At 50.1% G+C, this 16350-nt stretch overlaps 6 protein-coding genes across 6 annotated transcripts; 3 read left to right on the top strand and 3 right to left on the bottom strand.

The window, feature by feature from the left end:
- Nucleotides 1–626: 626 nt before the first annotated feature.
- On the bottom strand, nucleotides 627–2573 carry N7457_002823 (terpene cyclase/mutase family protein; the record flags this gene model as incomplete). Its single annotated transcript, XM_057173869.1, has 1 exon — nucleotides 627–2573. One exon carries the CDS (start codon nucleotides 2571–2573, stop codon nucleotides 627–629), a length of 1947 nt encoding a protein of 648 aa, XP_057034020.1.
- A 483-nt stretch (nucleotides 2574–3056) lies between these two features.
- On the top strand, nucleotides 3057–4289 carry N7457_002822 (uncharacterized protein; the record flags this gene model as incomplete). The annotated part of the gene is made up of 1 exon (XM_057173868.1): nucleotides 3057–4289. One exon carries the CDS (start codon nucleotides 3057–3059, stop codon nucleotides 4287–4289), a length of 1233 nt encoding a protein of 410 aa, XP_057034019.1.
- A 649-nt stretch (nucleotides 4290–4938) lies between these two features.
- Nucleotides 4939–5445, bottom strand: N7457_002821 (uncharacterized protein; the record flags this gene model as incomplete). The annotated part of the gene is made up of 1 exon (XM_057173867.1): nucleotides 4939–5445. The coding sequence occupies one exon, from the start codon at nucleotides 5443–5445 to the stop codon at nucleotides 4939–4941; it is 507 nt and encodes a 168-aa protein (XP_057034018.1).
- A 684-nt stretch (nucleotides 5446–6129) lies between these two features.
- On the bottom strand, nucleotides 6130–7753 carry N7457_002820 (putative MFS transporter; the record flags this gene model as incomplete). Its single annotated transcript, XM_057173866.1, has 3 exons — nucleotides 6130–7323; nucleotides 7389–7489; nucleotides 7579–7753. 3 exons carry the CDS (start codon nucleotides 7751–7753, stop codon nucleotides 6130–6132), a joined length of 1470 nt encoding a protein of 489 aa, XP_057034017.1.
- Nucleotides 7754–8755: 1002 nt separating this feature from the next.
- Nucleotides 8756–9694, top strand: N7457_002819 (WD40 repeat domain-containing protein; the record flags this gene model as incomplete). The annotated part of the gene is made up of 1 exon (XM_057173865.1): nucleotides 8756–9694. One exon carries the CDS (start codon nucleotides 8756–8758, stop codon nucleotides 9692–9694), a length of 939 nt encoding a protein of 312 aa, XP_057034016.1.
- A 1273-nt stretch (nucleotides 9695–10967) lies between these two features.
- Nucleotides 10968–15947, top strand: N7457_002818 (Lipase class 3; the record flags this gene model as incomplete). The annotated part of the gene is made up of 6 exons (XM_057173864.1): nucleotides 10968–11176; nucleotides 11234–11255; nucleotides 11319–11961; nucleotides 12016–12294; nucleotides 12519–12877; nucleotides 12924–15947. The coding sequence occupies 6 exons, from the start codon at nucleotides 10968–10970 to the stop codon at nucleotides 15945–15947; spliced, it is 4536 nt and encodes a 1511-aa protein (XP_057034015.1).
- Nucleotides 15948–16350: the final 403 nt, after the last annotated feature.

The following is a 16350-nucleotide window of genomic DNA, read 5'->3' as shown; positions in this document are numbered from 1 at the left end:
TTGGAAATCAACCGAGGCAGACTCGTCTTTTTCGATCGTTGTTCCTGGGTGACATAATGAGTAATGTAGTCTGCGTCGTTCTTTGATTTAGCTTGAGACAAGCGGTGGTATCAATATTCCGGCCTTCTACCGGGGTTGACTTGCTTCGCTCGCTTTGACACGTAGTGCTAACTAGTTCTATGCAGATGTACTATTCACTTGCTTTTTTCTCTCTTCCCCTCGAGGCATAGCCTGTAGTATGTAAGTGGGATACAGGGTGATGGTTATTGCATATGAGAATCTTAGCGCCAATGCAAGTATCTTCACACCTGTGATGATGCTAGAAACATGCCTATGTGACTTGGATATGGGTGATGGAATTTCCTCCAGCTACTAGTCCAGAGTCGTTCAGTCAGTCTATATATGCAGGTTGAGTCTGAAATCAGACTGCATCTCACTGCAGGACTCCCTCATGAGACTTGTGATGGGATTTTTCGGGATTTGATCTCAGAAAAGTAAAGTAGCGAAGATCTGCAATTTCAATATGCATTCCAAGATTAGATACATAACTCCCCACCACTTCATTGGACCCGATACTATTTCTCCATAGATAGATAGGTAACCTACGGAGTACATGGGGACACATGTCAGGAAACGCCGGACTTCAAATCCCTTCGGCTGTGACGAGTGCCTTGCAAATACCGCCCAAGGGCCATCATAGGGAAATAGTGACGATAGTAGTCATAGTCCAAATAGAAGTGGTTTGGAAACCCAGTTCCAGTCCACGCCGATGGCCATGATGACCCAATTTCTTTCGCTGGTCTTTGAGATGATACCAGGTACCGGATTCCACACGCAATAGCGTCATCTGTGACTGGGAGATGGGCGAGTAGCCCCATTAGTGCCCATGCAGTCTGTGATGGCGTGGACGCATGCTGGTATTGCTCAGGCGATTGATACGATTGGAAAGGCTCGCCCCAACCGCCATCCTCATTTTGTCTTGACTTCAACCATTGCAGAGCCGGCTTGACCATCGCCTGAACCTGGCTTTGCTGGACGAAATAGGCAAGACCACACAGCGCATTACTCGTGCCGTAGATGTAATTGCATCCCCATCTTCCGTACCACGACCCATTGGGGTCCTGTGTAGAAGCAAGGTAATGCAAGCCGCGCGCGCACGCTGCATCCAGTGCAGGCAATAGTTTGTCGGCACTAGTTTTTTCAGAAGAGCCCCACATCATCAGCCCGAAGGCTTCGAGTATCCGCCCAGTGATGTCAGCGCAGGATGCATCACACAGGCTACCCATGTCGCTGAAGGGGATTTTGTTGAGGAACATCTTATCGTTCTCTACATCGAAGGCAGCCCACCCTCCATCGGCATTCTGCATGCCGAGAATCCAGGTAGCTGCTGAAATCACAGAATCGGAACCAATGGATCGAACATCGTGCTTCACCTGGGCGAGGATGATTGCCGCTGTATCATCCACATCGGGATACCAACTGTTCTCATATTCGAAGCTGAAGCCGCCAGGGGCCAGGTGTGGTCGGTATATGCGCCAATCTCCGCGAGGCTCAAGCAGCTGACGTGCTCGGATCCATGTCAAAGCATCGTCCATGGTCTGTTTGTTCGGTGACATGGCATCGCAAAGGCCAATAGTCATCAGGGCTGTGTCCCAGACAGGCGAGACACTGGGTTGCATTCTCCTTCCATTTTCGTCTTCCCAGATAAATCTCTCCAATGCCTGGATTCCAAGGCGGACTGGGTCATCGTCTAGGTTGTAGCCTTCCAGCAATAATGCAAATATGCCGCCATGCATGGAAGGGAAGATTCCGCCCCAGTCACCGGTATTTTCCTGGTGTTCCAGGATCCATTTCATACATTGTCTTCGGGCGTACGGCCGGATCAGAGGGAAGGAACGCAGTCCATTGAGCTGATAGAGTATTTTGTCCAAAATTCCAAATGCCAGCCCTGTGATCTCTTTCTGAGACATCATATCCCAGAGAGACGAACCATAGGGTACACATTTGTTCGTGGCATTCAGCCAAAGCTCGTCCAAATAGTTGTTTTCAGGCGACCTCCCATTTGGCAGCGGATACACTTGTTGGTGATGGCAGATGATTAACAATGGAGCAATAGTGCTGCGAGCCCAAGATGCAAAATTGTAGATGTTGATTGGACATATGGATGGTAGCAGCATAAGCTCCACAGGAAGTTGCGGTACTGCATCCCATGGGAAGAGACCAAAGGTGGCCAAGAAAATGCGTGTGAAAACACGCACCCGGGCAATTCCGCCTGCTTTGAGCACAGATTGTCGGGCCCTCTTCATGGCTGGGATGTGCGGACTCGTTCCCAAGATCTTCAATGTAAGATAGGCTTCGGTCGAGGTCGATACATCACCTGGGTACCCAGGCGCTAGACCCCAAGACCCATCGTTGTTTTGTTGAGAGAGAAGATGACGGCAGTAAGCTGCGGCATCAGCTGTGAGATCTAGTCCCAGTGCCTGTCGAAGGAAAACATATTCCGCCGTGGGGGGTGATATTGCACCTGATTTCGCCGTACCAATGGCCATCTGGCTGTACCAAGCCAAGAGCATGGTCAATTGACAGCTGCAACGCTCGTTCTACTTGAGAAGCAAGGGAGGAACCATCATCGAAGACTTTTCCCGGGGCCATAGTGCCACTGAAAACCTTTCAATTGTAATGAATGTATTGACGCATTGATGTGCAATGAGTAGGAAGGGAACTCTGGATATGTGGATTTATATCCATGTGAACGGAGTACTGCTTCGCCAATCCCCTGTCAAAGAACTGAACCGGAAAGGGTGGAACCCATAAGACTTTGATTCGCTCGTCAGCCATAGTATTCAAAAATAGAGAGGTCAAAGATGAAAAAGCAAGGGAAAACAAAACTAGTCCGGTGATGTAGAACATGCACAGCGCGGTCAGCTCCACAATGCCCTCGACAGAATGGTGTTATCAGTTGCATGACCTATACATCGATTCTCAAATTATATTAGACCAGTTAAATCCCGTTTTCACGAAAGTCCGATGGACCTGAAAGCCAGTCAATTCGAACTATGTTTCAACGTCTGTTGATACCCTGTGCTGTGTCCAAGGCCCAATGGAATACCTCAAACCCGAAATTTCAGCCATCGCCAGGAGCTATCGGACAAGATACTCTGCTAGGGATCATTGTTTCAGCTATTGTTGGAGTCCCACTTCTTTTCCTGGCAAGCAGAGTCTACCAGATCCGAAAGCTGCGAGCACTTGAACAGCGGTACGGATGCGAGAAACTTCCAGATGAACGCGATGTTTTTCGATACGATCTCTTCGGCATCGCGAAAGCAATAGAGCTGGCCTTTCATTTCCGGCAGCGAACGTCGCTTTCGTACACAAATTCACTGTTTCAGAGATATGGCGAAACGTATGCCTCTAATGTCATCGGCTCCCGCATGATTCTCACTTGCAGTGCAGCCAACATAAAGCATATGTTATCCACTGGATTTGCCGATTTTGATAGTTCAGCGCTGCGAAAACCCTTGTTTGAGCCAATTACTCCACATGGCATTTTCACCCTCGACGGTGCAGACTGGAAGAAAAGCCGGGAGAAGATGCGGAATCGGCTGTCTAACCTCCGCAAGATCATTGACTTGGACCTGTGTGAACAGCACTTCCGGGTTTTCCTTCAGCATGTCCCGCCAAATGGCCAGATCTTTGATGTTCAAATTTGTACTTCTGCTCTCTCTTTGGACATGCAGACCATGTTTGCTCTTGGGGAGTCTGTTGATGCTCTCAGCTTTACCCAATCGCAAAAGAAGAAGCAATTTGTTGACGATCTTGAAGTTGTCAAAGAACGAATCGTCCAAGACGGGTTTCGGGGTCCTCTCCGTCACCTAGTGCCCAGGAGAGGCTTTTATAAGTCTTGCCGGAGAGCACGGGAATATGTTATGGCTCATGCCACGCGGGAAATCGAGGAACGAGAAAGCAAGAGTGAAATGAGTAAAGATGGATATCTTTGTGATTCCAACGCCAGTCCGGAAGAGCTTTCGCAGTTTGCCGATCAGGCAATGAGTATTCTGCTTGCAAATGACAGCATGAGCACTACTCTCTCGGGTCTCTTCTACTGCTTATCCCAGGATGAGCGTGTCGTCAGCAAACTCCGAGCAAGCATCATTGATACCATTGGACTTACGCCGCCAACGTGGAATCAGCTTGGAACATTGCATTATGTCCGCTGGGTACTTTGTGAAGGTGAGAAGATCCATTCAAACCGTCAGGATTTAGCACTAACGCTGAATGTTTCAAAGTGATGAGAATCTTTCCCGCAGCAGTATTTAACGCCAGGCTAGCAAACAAAGATTGTACCATGCCAAACGGCGGAGGAGCTGATGGCCAGTCGCCGGTTCTAGTAAGAAAAGGCGATATGGTGGTTTTTTCCACCTGGGCTCGGCATCATCTAGGAAAAGACTTTGGAGAAAATCCAGAGGAATTCTATCCCGAGCGATGGGAACACCTAACTGCCGATATGCCTGGCTTTATCCCATTTAATAAGGGTCCTAGGATTTGTCCCGGTCGTAAGATTTTCGCCCTAGCTACAGTGATCAAGACACCGACTGACAGCCATGCAGAACAGTATGCTATGACTGTGCTCACGTACATCGTAGCTCGGATATTCCAAACATTCTCAAACGTGTACAACTATAATACTAAACAATGGACAGAAAGAATTAGCATGACATTCGAGAACGAGAATGGGGTTCTGATCGGACTGAGCTGAACATTGTGTTTCGAGCCTCCTTGCAAAACTGATCAATATCAAACCGGGAATAGCGTTATTTTCAATTTGGTGAGCATAGCCAATGAATAAAAAATCAAGACTGAGGGGACACTCTCCTGGTAAACAATGAACTCAAACTTTCTATGACCGAGTCAGTGGCCTAATAGATAGCATCAATCTCACTAACGAACCTTTTCAAGAGGCTTCCTAGTCTCCAAAAACACATCCTCATATTTTCTGATCTCATACGGCGCTGTCCTCAGAAGCGCTTCCTTCCGCTTTCTAGTCCAGCCCTTGATGCTCCTCGAGTGTGGCAGATACTGGACAACACCAAGCATCGGATGCAAAACTTGACTGACGTCCCTATTTGCAGGACTGACGGAAAGCGGGTTGCGAGTGGTATCCCCTTCCAGCCTATACTCTTCCTGTAGCGCGAGATGCTCCTGATCCGGTGCCGTTTTGGACGGGTCATATGGAGATTTGTGACGTCCGACTTCGTCATCTGTACCTGATTGGCAGGTTTCTGCTCGCTCTGGGTTAAGGATGCATCTTTCGAGGATGGTTTCTTGGACCTGGGCTGCCTGGTCTGCTTGGAGGTAACAAGTAGTGCGAAGGGGATGTGAGTGTATGGGGTGAGTAGTGGTGGTGACTGCCTGGAAGGCTCGGTTGAGAGGTCTGTAATTCTTCATGGCTCTTGGATTATGAGTGGTATTAATGAGAGATATGTTACTTGTGAAGATTTGGATTTCAGAAAACAAAAGGCAACGTTTCGAGGTCTCTGGGTTTACCCCGGACTTGCTCTATATACCACAACTGGGAATGACATCATCATTCTGGGGGGCGTTGAAGTTTGGGAACACAGTACTTTGGATTTCATTAAGTCACCTACCTACCTAGATACCTATTCGCTGGCCTCCGAGAATATCATGAAGCAATTTCTATTCCCTGGTTGTGTGATACCATTCAAGATATCAGGGTTTGCCATCAACGACCTGTCGCAGTTCGATGGCTAAAGAAATTTACCTAGCTATATGTGATGCGAGATGACTGAGTTATAAGATGATCGTTATCAATGATGGGGGATCTACTAGATCTCGCTAAATACATATATAGTTCATAGATGTTTGCTCTTTCCTCAAGAGCCTGTGGATGCATTCCCTAAGACTGTAGGCACGTAATCCATATTTAAATTTAGTTTATGTGCATAATATGATTAATGTGTACCTATGCGAGGGGCATGACCTCGGGATCATCACTGTATAGCCATATGCTATGGATATCTACAAGTATCTATGAATGGACACCAAGCTAAAAAAAAAGAAAAAGAAAAAGAAAACCCCGAAATAATGGTAGATTGGATGCTCCCAGCAAGATCATGTGGTATACAGGAACCTGGGGTTCCGATCACCCATTTCTTGGATATCCTGCTCCGACAGAGAGGATATCTTCTCGTCTTCCAGACCCTGGGCCCTGCGTTTGTTGATGATACGGTAGCTAAGCCACATGAGGCCATACACAATACTCGCAAAACCAACCAAGCCCAGAGTAACAGCATTGCCACGGACGAAGCGCGGGCCTTCAGAATTGGGATACAAAAATGGCGACATGACACCGCTGATGTTTCCGAAGGTAAGCTGCAAGCCGGTTGCATAGGTGCGTTTTGCATATCGTGGCAAGTTGGTAGGCAGCCAGGCAAGAGGTAACCCAACGACAACATACAGTCCCAATGCGACCATCAAGGCACCGAAGTAATGAACACCCGAGGGCGAGTCCGAAATCAAGATGCCATAGCCAACACACGAGAAAACGCCGAAGAGACAGATAAAGAGAGCGCGATGTTGAGTGCGATCGCTTAACCAGGCAACTCCCAGATAAACAAGTGCACCAAGTGCATAGCATGGAATCGTCAACGCCTGGACCTCGGCAATGGACCATTTGCCCATGCCTTTGATGATAGTAGGGAGGAAGGTACTATATCCATAGAGCATGGTATCGACCCCAAATTGGCCAATGGAGAATGCCCAGATCTTCCAATCCAAAACTCCCTCTTTGACATCCGCCCAGTGGAACTTCTGTGCGGATTCTGTCTGGCCGATATACCGACTACGGCGGCGAACAACAAGCGCCCGCTCCTCCTTGTTGAGATAGTAAGCCGTGTCTGGGTCATCGGCTAGAGCAAACCAAGTTATCACACCCAGAAGAACAGTCGGGATGCCCTCGATGATCATGATCCAGCGCCAGCCTCGTAGTCCACAGATGCCATCCATGAACCCGATGCCGTACGCCAGTAATCCACCGAAGGCTCCCGCGATGGCTGCACTGCTGAACAGGTAACTTGTGCGCAGAGCAAGTTCCTGTTTACTATAGAATAGAGTGAGGTAAGTTATAAAGCCCGGGAAGAGGCCCGCTTCTACGACTCCGAGTAGGACTCGACAGGCGACCAGCCCGCCATAACTCTGAGTGATACCTGTGAGGGTTGCAATGATACCCCACAAGACCGAGATCGTGGCAATATAACGAGACGGCCTTAATTTCTTGAGTACGAGATTCGATGGAACCTCGAAGAACTGCAACATTGGGGTTAGCCCTGGAGCATCCGTGCGGGGGTGACTGGATTGCGTGAGATGCATACACAATAGGTCACAAAAAGAATGGACACGGCCACTTGGTACTGGTTGCCCACGAGACCCAGATCCTCTTCCAGGCCATACAAGCGTGCATTTCCAATGTTGACTGCATGTTTCGAGTCAGTCAATGCGGTATTGCCGGCACAGGCCGGTTGCAATCTGAAGGATGAGTCAGGCACCCCACCCCCCACGTACCTCGATCTAGGAAGCTGAAGAGATATACCAACACCACTAATGGCAGAATATGCAGATCAATCTTTCGGATGAGAGATCTTTCCATCCGTTCCTCGTCGAGAGTTGGCCCTGCACTGACTTCATCGGGCATCTCTTGGTCACGGAGTGGACCCGGGCCGGACTCGGTATGTCCCATTGCGAAGACCCAAAGATCAGAAAAAGGTAGAAATGCAACGGAAACGCATGGAAGAGGCCCAGGGACCCTGTTTCAAACCTTGACAAGAGTCGGGTCAAAGGGGAAAATTCTCTTCTCGGAAAAGGCAGAGCCAGAAAGAGCCGGGAAGAATTAAAGTTGCCAAGTGCCAAGAGGTTGGATTCAAACGCTTCCAATTGATAAGGCACGTCTCGGTTGGTAGTTGAAGGGCGGTTTCACGTATTGGATCTGAAAGAATACATGACTTGTGGCTGTAGAAGATCCCAAGTCACATCCGGGATGTTCCTCGGTACATTGTAGCTCGGGATCAATTTGCAGGACGTGAAAAAAGTCGGTGCCTGAGGCCACGCTGCATGGGCCAATACGAGCAAGGGTCGGATCAGGAAATGCCCCCCCTTTTCGGAAAGTGTCCAGGGCTTCAATCTCTACATGTCTTTGTGGATATCGGTAGAGGCATGGGGCAAGACACACGCAGGTTGCTATAGCAAAGGGTCATATAGAAGCGAACGTTAGATCGCAAAACAGCGCAGGTCAGCAGATCGGAGATCGACGGGCCTAGCCAGCTTACCTAATCGCCAATCCCGCTGTCATTTTTGCCTATTTGTGCCTATTATTTGCTACGAGAAAGACCACAAAAGTCAGGAACTATCACTTTCTGACCCTGTCTGCACCATAGTTAATTAGGATACACTGTTCTCTGCGATGAACGGGACTTTTTCCCCTGACTGTCCTATTCACCCCGCAATGCGCTGCTGACGCACACCTAACTTTCACAACGGTCTCTCTCTCACTATGAGAAATCCTCCACGCCTTTCACAGAGCTTTGCAAACGACCTCTGAATTGGCGATTCTTTTGAAGCTTTCGTCCTTTTCTTTCCACCTAGGATCTGGAACATCTGTATCTGCTTTTTTTTTGACTTTCGTGCTGCTGAGTCTCGCACCAAAAAAGAAGAGAAAATTCTATCAAAATCACCCAGCACAAAAATGCCGCTTCAGCCAATGACAGACCTCATCGCCCCTTCCTCCGGGACATTAGTTGAAGCTCAAACCCTCGATGGCCACACTGGCTGGATCTGGGATGTGGCTCTGTCCAGCAATCGGGAAATTCTCGCCTCGGTCTCCAATGACATGATGATCCGTATCTGGAACGCCAAAACCGGCCTCCAGCGCGGCCCCGCAAAAGACAACGGCCATTCCAGCTGGGTGCGTGCGGTGAGATTCTCTCCAATGGGCCGCCTTCTGGCCACCGCTTCTGATGATATGACCATCCGCATCAGCGACGCCAATACCGGCTTTACCTACCGTAGGCTGCACGGTCACACCGGCAACGTGCGCGCAGTGGAATTTTCCCCCGATGGGAGAACCCTCGCCTCGGCCTCTGACGATTCTACCGTGCGGCTGTGGAATGCGAATGACGGCTCGCTGATTAGAGTTTTGAACGGGCATTCGGCTTGGGTACGGGCCGTGGCCTTTTCGCCCGATGGGCAGAATCTCGCTTCAGCCTCGGACGATAACACAATTCGCCTTTGGGATACCACCACCGGCAACGAGCTCCACCGATTGAATGGACATGAGTCCTCAATACGGGCGGTCCGCTTCTCCCCCGGTGGGGAGCTGCTGGCATCGGGCTCGCAGGATAAGAACCTGCGTATCTGGGACACGGCTTCTGGGGCTGAGCTCAACGTTCTCCCTGGACATTCTGGACCTCTGCGTGTGGTCGCATTTTCTGATGATGGGAACTTGGTGGCAACGGCAGCCGATGACTTGACGATCCGTGTGTGGGCTGTGTCATTGGGGTTTGCCTGCGTTCAGATTGTGACGGGCTACTCGGGATGGGTCCGAGCCATTACCCTGTCGCACGACGGACGCATGGTAGTCTATACATCTGACGACATGACCATCAAGATTTGGAAGTCGGTATGAACGGTTTCTTGGGGGTTGTCCAGGAAACGTCTCTGGAAATGTTCAAAAGGGAAGGTCCTACTCGTTGATGCGCTGCGTTTGTTTTATTGTTCTTTTCTTTTTGTTTGAGATACCCACCAGTGTAATGTTTATTGTTCTTCTTGCTTCAATTGATCTGTGCTTTTGGGTCATTGGCCATCAGCATCTTTTAATCCAAATAGCTGGACTTGAACCTTGTCATGGGTTTGAAGAGTTGGAGATTAGCAGGGCCGGCTTAGCTCCTAACTAGTCGATCTTTTCATGAACGTCCCGTCAAGTTCCAACTTAGAAGCTTTCATGTACACAGAAGCCAGGGGATATGCTGAATATGAGAAGCAACAATTTTTACTGAGGTGACTCACCTGGGGTTAGTTTGAATCCCTAGTGTATCGACCAATAGGACATGCACACACCCCCCTGTCAAGACTCTCAATCAGTGACGTTTATTGCACCTAATATTTCGATCCAAACAGGCAAGGATAGACACGGTGGTTTTGGAATTCTACGATCTGATTCCGTCGAATGTTATTTTCGACATAGTTGTCTCGATGTAAGGCCTCTCTTTGCTTGGACTGAAGTCGTGAATCGACTACTACACCAACCCAAGAACTTTTAGTCCTTGACTCCCAGCAGCTACATCAAGAAAATAGACCGTCACACTTGCCCACTGTCTCGGTTCTCTACTACTAGACTCGTTGAGCAAGATATTCGAAAGAGTGACAATGTTATCCTTCGGGGATTCGTTCTATCTCATCTTCAATCTTGATGTGCGAGATGGCTCGGAGTAGGGATGAACTATATTGGCAAACCAGGGTTCAAAGTCGTTTCCCTCAATCCTTGCCCCGGTCAGTCTGCTGTGGTACGGATAGGCGCAGACCTTTAGGCACTAGGTCGTGTTTGGTCGTGGAATCTCGTTGTTTTCCGCTGGGATGGTACTTTGCTGTATGTCGCTGTCGTGATGAGCTTCCCAGGTAGTGCTTTAGAGATATGGCGAGCAGACCATAGCTTGGAGTGATGCTATATAAAGCAAGCAATATTCTACAGTCGTATCCTAGTTTCGAAGGAAGTTAAGAGATTCTCGAAGGTCAATGACTTCATAGAACAGGAAGTCGAGCAACAAGAAATCAAGATCGCCGCTGAGTTGTGGAGCCTCGGTTCATCTGATCTCCGCACTTGAAATGGGGAAGCTATCCCCCAGCTGGAGATTCAGTTTCTTGAATCCCAACTATCTAGACAATCTGCAACGCTGAACAATATGTCTGATAACTACGGCAACTACCAAACGGAAATCTACGGCAAGGGCGCCTTGATGGACGTCCTGCCTGGCGTAACCACCGACCCCCGCTTACTAGAGGAGCAAGCTCGAAAGTCCCTAGGCATTCGGGCATTCAATTATGTCGCCGGTGGAGCAGGCGAGAGGGCCACAATGGATAGCAACCGGCTCGCGTTCCGGCAGTGGAAGCTGTAGGTTTTCCTCGTTGGCTGTTCACCGAAACACTTAGAGACTAATGGCTCCGCTAGAATCCCACGCATGATGCGAAATGTGAGTGGAAATCATCTACTGTTTACAATGGTCTACAGTTTCGCTGACCGAACATGCATTTAGACACCCGAGCAAGACGTATCGATCGAGCTCTTCGGCCAGAAATACGATAATCCCTTGATCGTAGCGCCGGTCGGTGTCCAGGGTATCTTCCACGATGACAAGGAGACCGGGCTTGCAGAGGTATGTGCCGAGGTTGGGGTACCGTATACGTTGAGCACCGCGAGTACGAGCTCGATCGAAGATGTTGCGACCGCCAACGGGGACGGGAAGCGATGGTATCAACTGTATTGGCCGAAGGACAATGACATCACGCTGTCGCTACTCAAGCGCGCGAAAGAGAATGGGTTCTCGGTTCTGGTTGTTACCTTGGACACCTGGTCACTGGCGTGGCGACCGGCTGATTTGGACAATGCCTATGTTCCCTTTATCAAGGGGGTAGGGAACCAGGTCGGGTTTAGCGATCCCGTATTCCGTGCGAAGTACGAGAAGGAGAGTGGCTCGAAGATTGAGGAGGATATCGTTGGTGCATCGCGTGCGTGGGTCGGTGGCATCTTTGCTGGAAGTCCTCATTCGTGGGAGGATTTGGCTTTCTTGCGAGAGAATTGGGACGGGCCGATTGTGTTGAAGGGCATTCAGCATGTGGAGGATGCGAGACTGGCATTGAAGGCTGGGTGTGACGGAATTGTGGTATCAAATCATGGTGGTAAGTGATTTTGCGACAGGGTGCGACTTTCGCGGTTTCCTAATTCTCGTCCAGGTCGCCAAGTGGATGGTGCCATTGGCTCTCTGGATGTTCTCCCGGAGATCGTTGACGCAGTCGGCGACAAGATGACGGTGCTTTTCGATTCTGGGATTCGGACAGGATCGGATGTTATCAAGGCCCTGTGTTTGGGAGCTAAAGCAGTTATGGTTGGTCGGCCTGTGATTTACGGGTTGAGCATCCAGGGCCGAGACGGAGCCAGACAGGTGCTCAGGGGACTTTTGGCCGATCTGTGGCAGAATATGGGCCTATCGGGGATTCGTAGGGTGGAGGATTGTAATCGGAGTCAGATTCGCAAGGTACAGTATGGAGGCGACGTGAAAGCGATGATGTAGACTGGTGAATCAGAATGTCGACGGGAATCTTGGAACTGAGGATCACATGTGAACGGCCGATCTTCTTCATAGTTGGGTGATAGGCCAACTGCTCCCCGTCTGCATATACAACATAGAGATCGATATTGTAAATACAAACCGACTCCATGGCTTGAACATCCAAAGACCTCTTCCACATGTTTGCAAAATTCAAGAATGACCGGGCAGAACCCGAAGAAGCTAATAACGTTGCGATGAAGCTGGACTATGCGCATGCTCACGTACCGGCCTCAGGATCAACTCTACTCCCACGACCAGTCGCGTCGTTGATATCTTTGATTACCCAGTCGACATCGCTATCATTGCGACTGGGCACATTCTTCGGCGGGGCTGCCCTGGATGGTGCGCGAGCCACGACTCTGACCAGCTTGGAACTCAGCCGGGCTTTGGTCGAGGGGATCTTGACGAGGGCGGGACGAGATATCGCTATTCGCAGTGGAGATGAACATGGCAGGACAGAGGCGGAGTCTCTGCTTGAACGAAGTGTAGGTTCCTAACCCCTGGTCGCAACTTGCGCCTAACACCCCTAAGTTGGCGACACTCCACACGACGGTGACCTCGGCATCTTTTTTTGCTGCAGCGACATTTCATTTTTCGTCGACTACGTTGTCTTCAATCTCGAACCTCTCGCAGGCACTTTTATCTACTTTGGATGCCATTCTTGGGTCTACCGAGTCTTCAAGAGCCATTGCAGCTATTATCACGCTCATTCGGCGCGAGTTTAGATCCCTGGAACCCGGTGCAAATGCTGAGAATATTGGTGTTGGAGATCTGCTCATTGGCTCTCTAGGATTTGCGCTATTGCAGCGTTGGGGTAGAAAGAATACAGAAAGACATCTGCACCTGAATGGCGGAGATGAGATTGTTTGGGACGTTGTCATCCTAGACAATGGTGCAAGAGCAGACGTCGTCGGATCCCATCAACTGCAATTCACTGATCGTGGTAATGATGAAGTTGTGGAGCCTGGCAGTGCTTCCTTTGTGGTATCAGGGAATGGCGAGGAATCGTTTGATGCGGTCCGACGGTCAAGTATCAATGATTCATTGGGACGTCGCTTGTCTATTCCGTTGGATGGTCAGCAGCAAGTTTCGGATGAGGATATCCGTGCTTATATCATGAGTCAACTCCCTCAGGGCTGCCATGCATCCATTAGATCAGAAGCACTGACGGCGCGAACGATCACGGTCGATATCTACGATGACGATACGGCAGAGATTGCCCCGCCGCCTGGAACGAAGATGATTGAGGAGAGATTCCACCATGATCATGATGACGATGATACAAGTATGGTCGATGGCCATCGACGGTTTCCGAAACATACCATGGTGTTTAGAACAGCCTTCAACAAATCTCAGAGCACTCAGCTGCGACCCCATGACGGTTCTGGAATCGTCACCCAGCCTGAACCTGATCATCCTAAACGCAAATTACTAGACAGTCCGTTGTTTAATAGTCCTGTGAAAGCTCATCATGATAGACCGCACTCACACACTGATACTACACATGACAACTCTTCCAAGCGCCATGGAACAACTACTGGCTCGCCAAATGAGCATACCAAGTCTGCACTTACTAAAGGCGCATTCACGAAACTTGCACAGAAGGTAAAGCCTGCGGCTCTGGAAAGAAATGAAGCGAAACAGCCACCACCACAAAAGCCATCTATAAATTCACCTGGATCATCAGGGATTTCTGTTCCCCGTCTTCCTCTGAGACCTACGAAAGGAACAGCTTCTGTGAAGGAAGCTACCGTGAGAGAGGCCTTCAGCAGACCTGATTTTAAGAAGAGACAAACCGAGCCAGTGAACTACCGACCAACAACTCCTGTACCAAACCGAGGCTTGCGGAGGTCACCTTTCCCAAACTCACCCCAAGGACCCTCGCCAAAATCGCAAGTCAAACACGCCCCATCTCTTGAATTATATGGCTCAAGGAGTCCACGAGGTGGCCATTTTGCGGTGCGAGAGAAGAGCCAAGAGTCGCTTCTCACCCAAACCGACACATTCCTCTCACGCCGTGGTGCTAGCACACGCCCTGGATCTCCTACGGCGGTCCGGACCCGTGTTCGAAGCAGCAGCTCCATGTCTGTAACAAGATCGGAAACAGATGGCGCAATGTCTGCAAATGATATTGATAACCGCCCCGGCTCGTCAGGCCTGCATTGCAGATCTCAGTCATATACCCCCAGCATGTATTCGCTGGCAACTGCAGGCTCAGAGACATCGCTACTACTTGCACACCGGCCTCGTAAAAGCGCATATGAAGACATGGAAACCATTCAAGCGCTCAATCGCGATGGTTTTGTGCCGGGTATCTTTCCCGAAAGACACTTTGTGCAAAATATCCGTCGATTCTGTCGATTTTCCTCTGCTTCATATGGTTCGAATGCGCTCAAATTCATGGGTGTACCCAGAGACTCAAAGAGTCTACCAAGTACGAAGTCAGATGGACATGAGCACAGTGCCTTCTCAGAGAACGCCGGTCTCCCACCCTCGACAATCCTTCTCTCCTCCTTTGTTGACCCGGCTGGTGGCTCAAACTCAGCCGGCGAGACAGCGACAGGCTTCCCCCTAGTCCACTATCTTTCCATCGACCATGACTCCAAAGCCGTAGTCCTAACTCTACGAGGAACCTGGGGCTTCGAAGACATCCTCACCGACATGACCTGCGATTACGATGAGCTCGAATGGCAAGGCAAAAACTGGAAAGTGCACAAAGGCATGCACGCCTCCGCCAAACGACTCCTAGAAGGCGGCGGCGGCCGAGTCATGATCACCCTCCGCGCCACCTTAGAAGAGTTCCCAGACTACGGGATAGTCCTATGCGGACACTCCCTCGGCGGAGGCGTCGCCGCTCTCCTAGCAACAATGATCTCAGAACCCAGCCCATCACCAACAGGCACATCATTCGTAACAGCCTCATACCAACCCGCCACCCGTCCCCGTCTGTTGACCACAAAGCCCAGCTCCAGCACCCCAACCTCAATCCCACAAACCTACACAATCCCCGCAAATCGCCCAATCCACGTCTACGCCTACGGGCCCCCAGCCGTGATGTCCCCCTTCCTCCGCCTCGCAACCAGAGGCCTGATCACAACCATCGTCAACGGCTCCGACATCGTCCCCAGTCTATCCCTAGGCATCCTCCACGACATGCACACAGCTTCCCTATCATTCAAAGAAGACGCCACAGGCGCCAAAACACACATCCGCCAACGCCTCCGCGACTCGCTCCGCCAAAGCATCATCCACAAATTCTACGTCAACCAGCCCCCGCTAGTCGTCAACGCGGGCGACGGCGTCGGCGAAGACGCCTGGGCCTGGAAGACGCTGCTATTGCTCCGGGAGGAGATGCGCGCGCCGAAGCTCATGCCGCCCGGCGAGGTGTTTGTCGTTGAGACGATGCGGGTGCTGCAGCGGGATGCGTTCACGGCGCCGGATTTGGGCGCTGATGGGTATCCGCGTCTTGGGAGGCCAGCGACTCGTGTGCAGATTCGGTTTATTCGGGATGTTGATGGTTGGTTTGGGGAGTTGCGGTTTGCGGGGGGATGTTGAGTGATCATAATCCTGCGCGGTATGAGACTAGTCTTGCTGCTTTGGCGAGGGGGGTTTTGGATGAGTAGATCTTTGGTATTTTGGGTGATTTCATTGGGATTGGTTTGGGGATTTACTTCGGAGTTGGATTTTGCTCACATATGGATTTTGGCTGATCTTTTTTTGGTTATTTGGAGGGTGTCTATGTTTATCATGGTTTGATGATACATTCAGTGTATAGATAGACAAGAAGCACTGGGCTTAGCTACTCATTGAGTCTTTGGTCTAGTTTGGTCGATGCAGATTTCCTGATATATGCAATCTGAATGACAAGCAGTCAGGGAGAATTGGCTCGACAGATACCAACATCAATGGCCCAGAGTTTCTGGCTCTTCGAGGGACTATCCATCTAAGTGTCAAATGG

The sequence above is a fragment of the Penicillium paradoxum genome (genome assembly GCF_028828445.1).
Source record: "Penicillium paradoxum strain IBT 22861 chromosome Unknown utg000003l_segment0_segment0, whole genome shotgun sequence".
NCBI lineage: Eukaryota > Fungi > Ascomycota > Eurotiomycetes > Eurotiales > Aspergillaceae > Penicillium > Penicillium paradoxum.
Note: the sequence above shows the minus strand (reverse complement) of the source record. Positions and strands in the feature narration are given on the sequence as shown.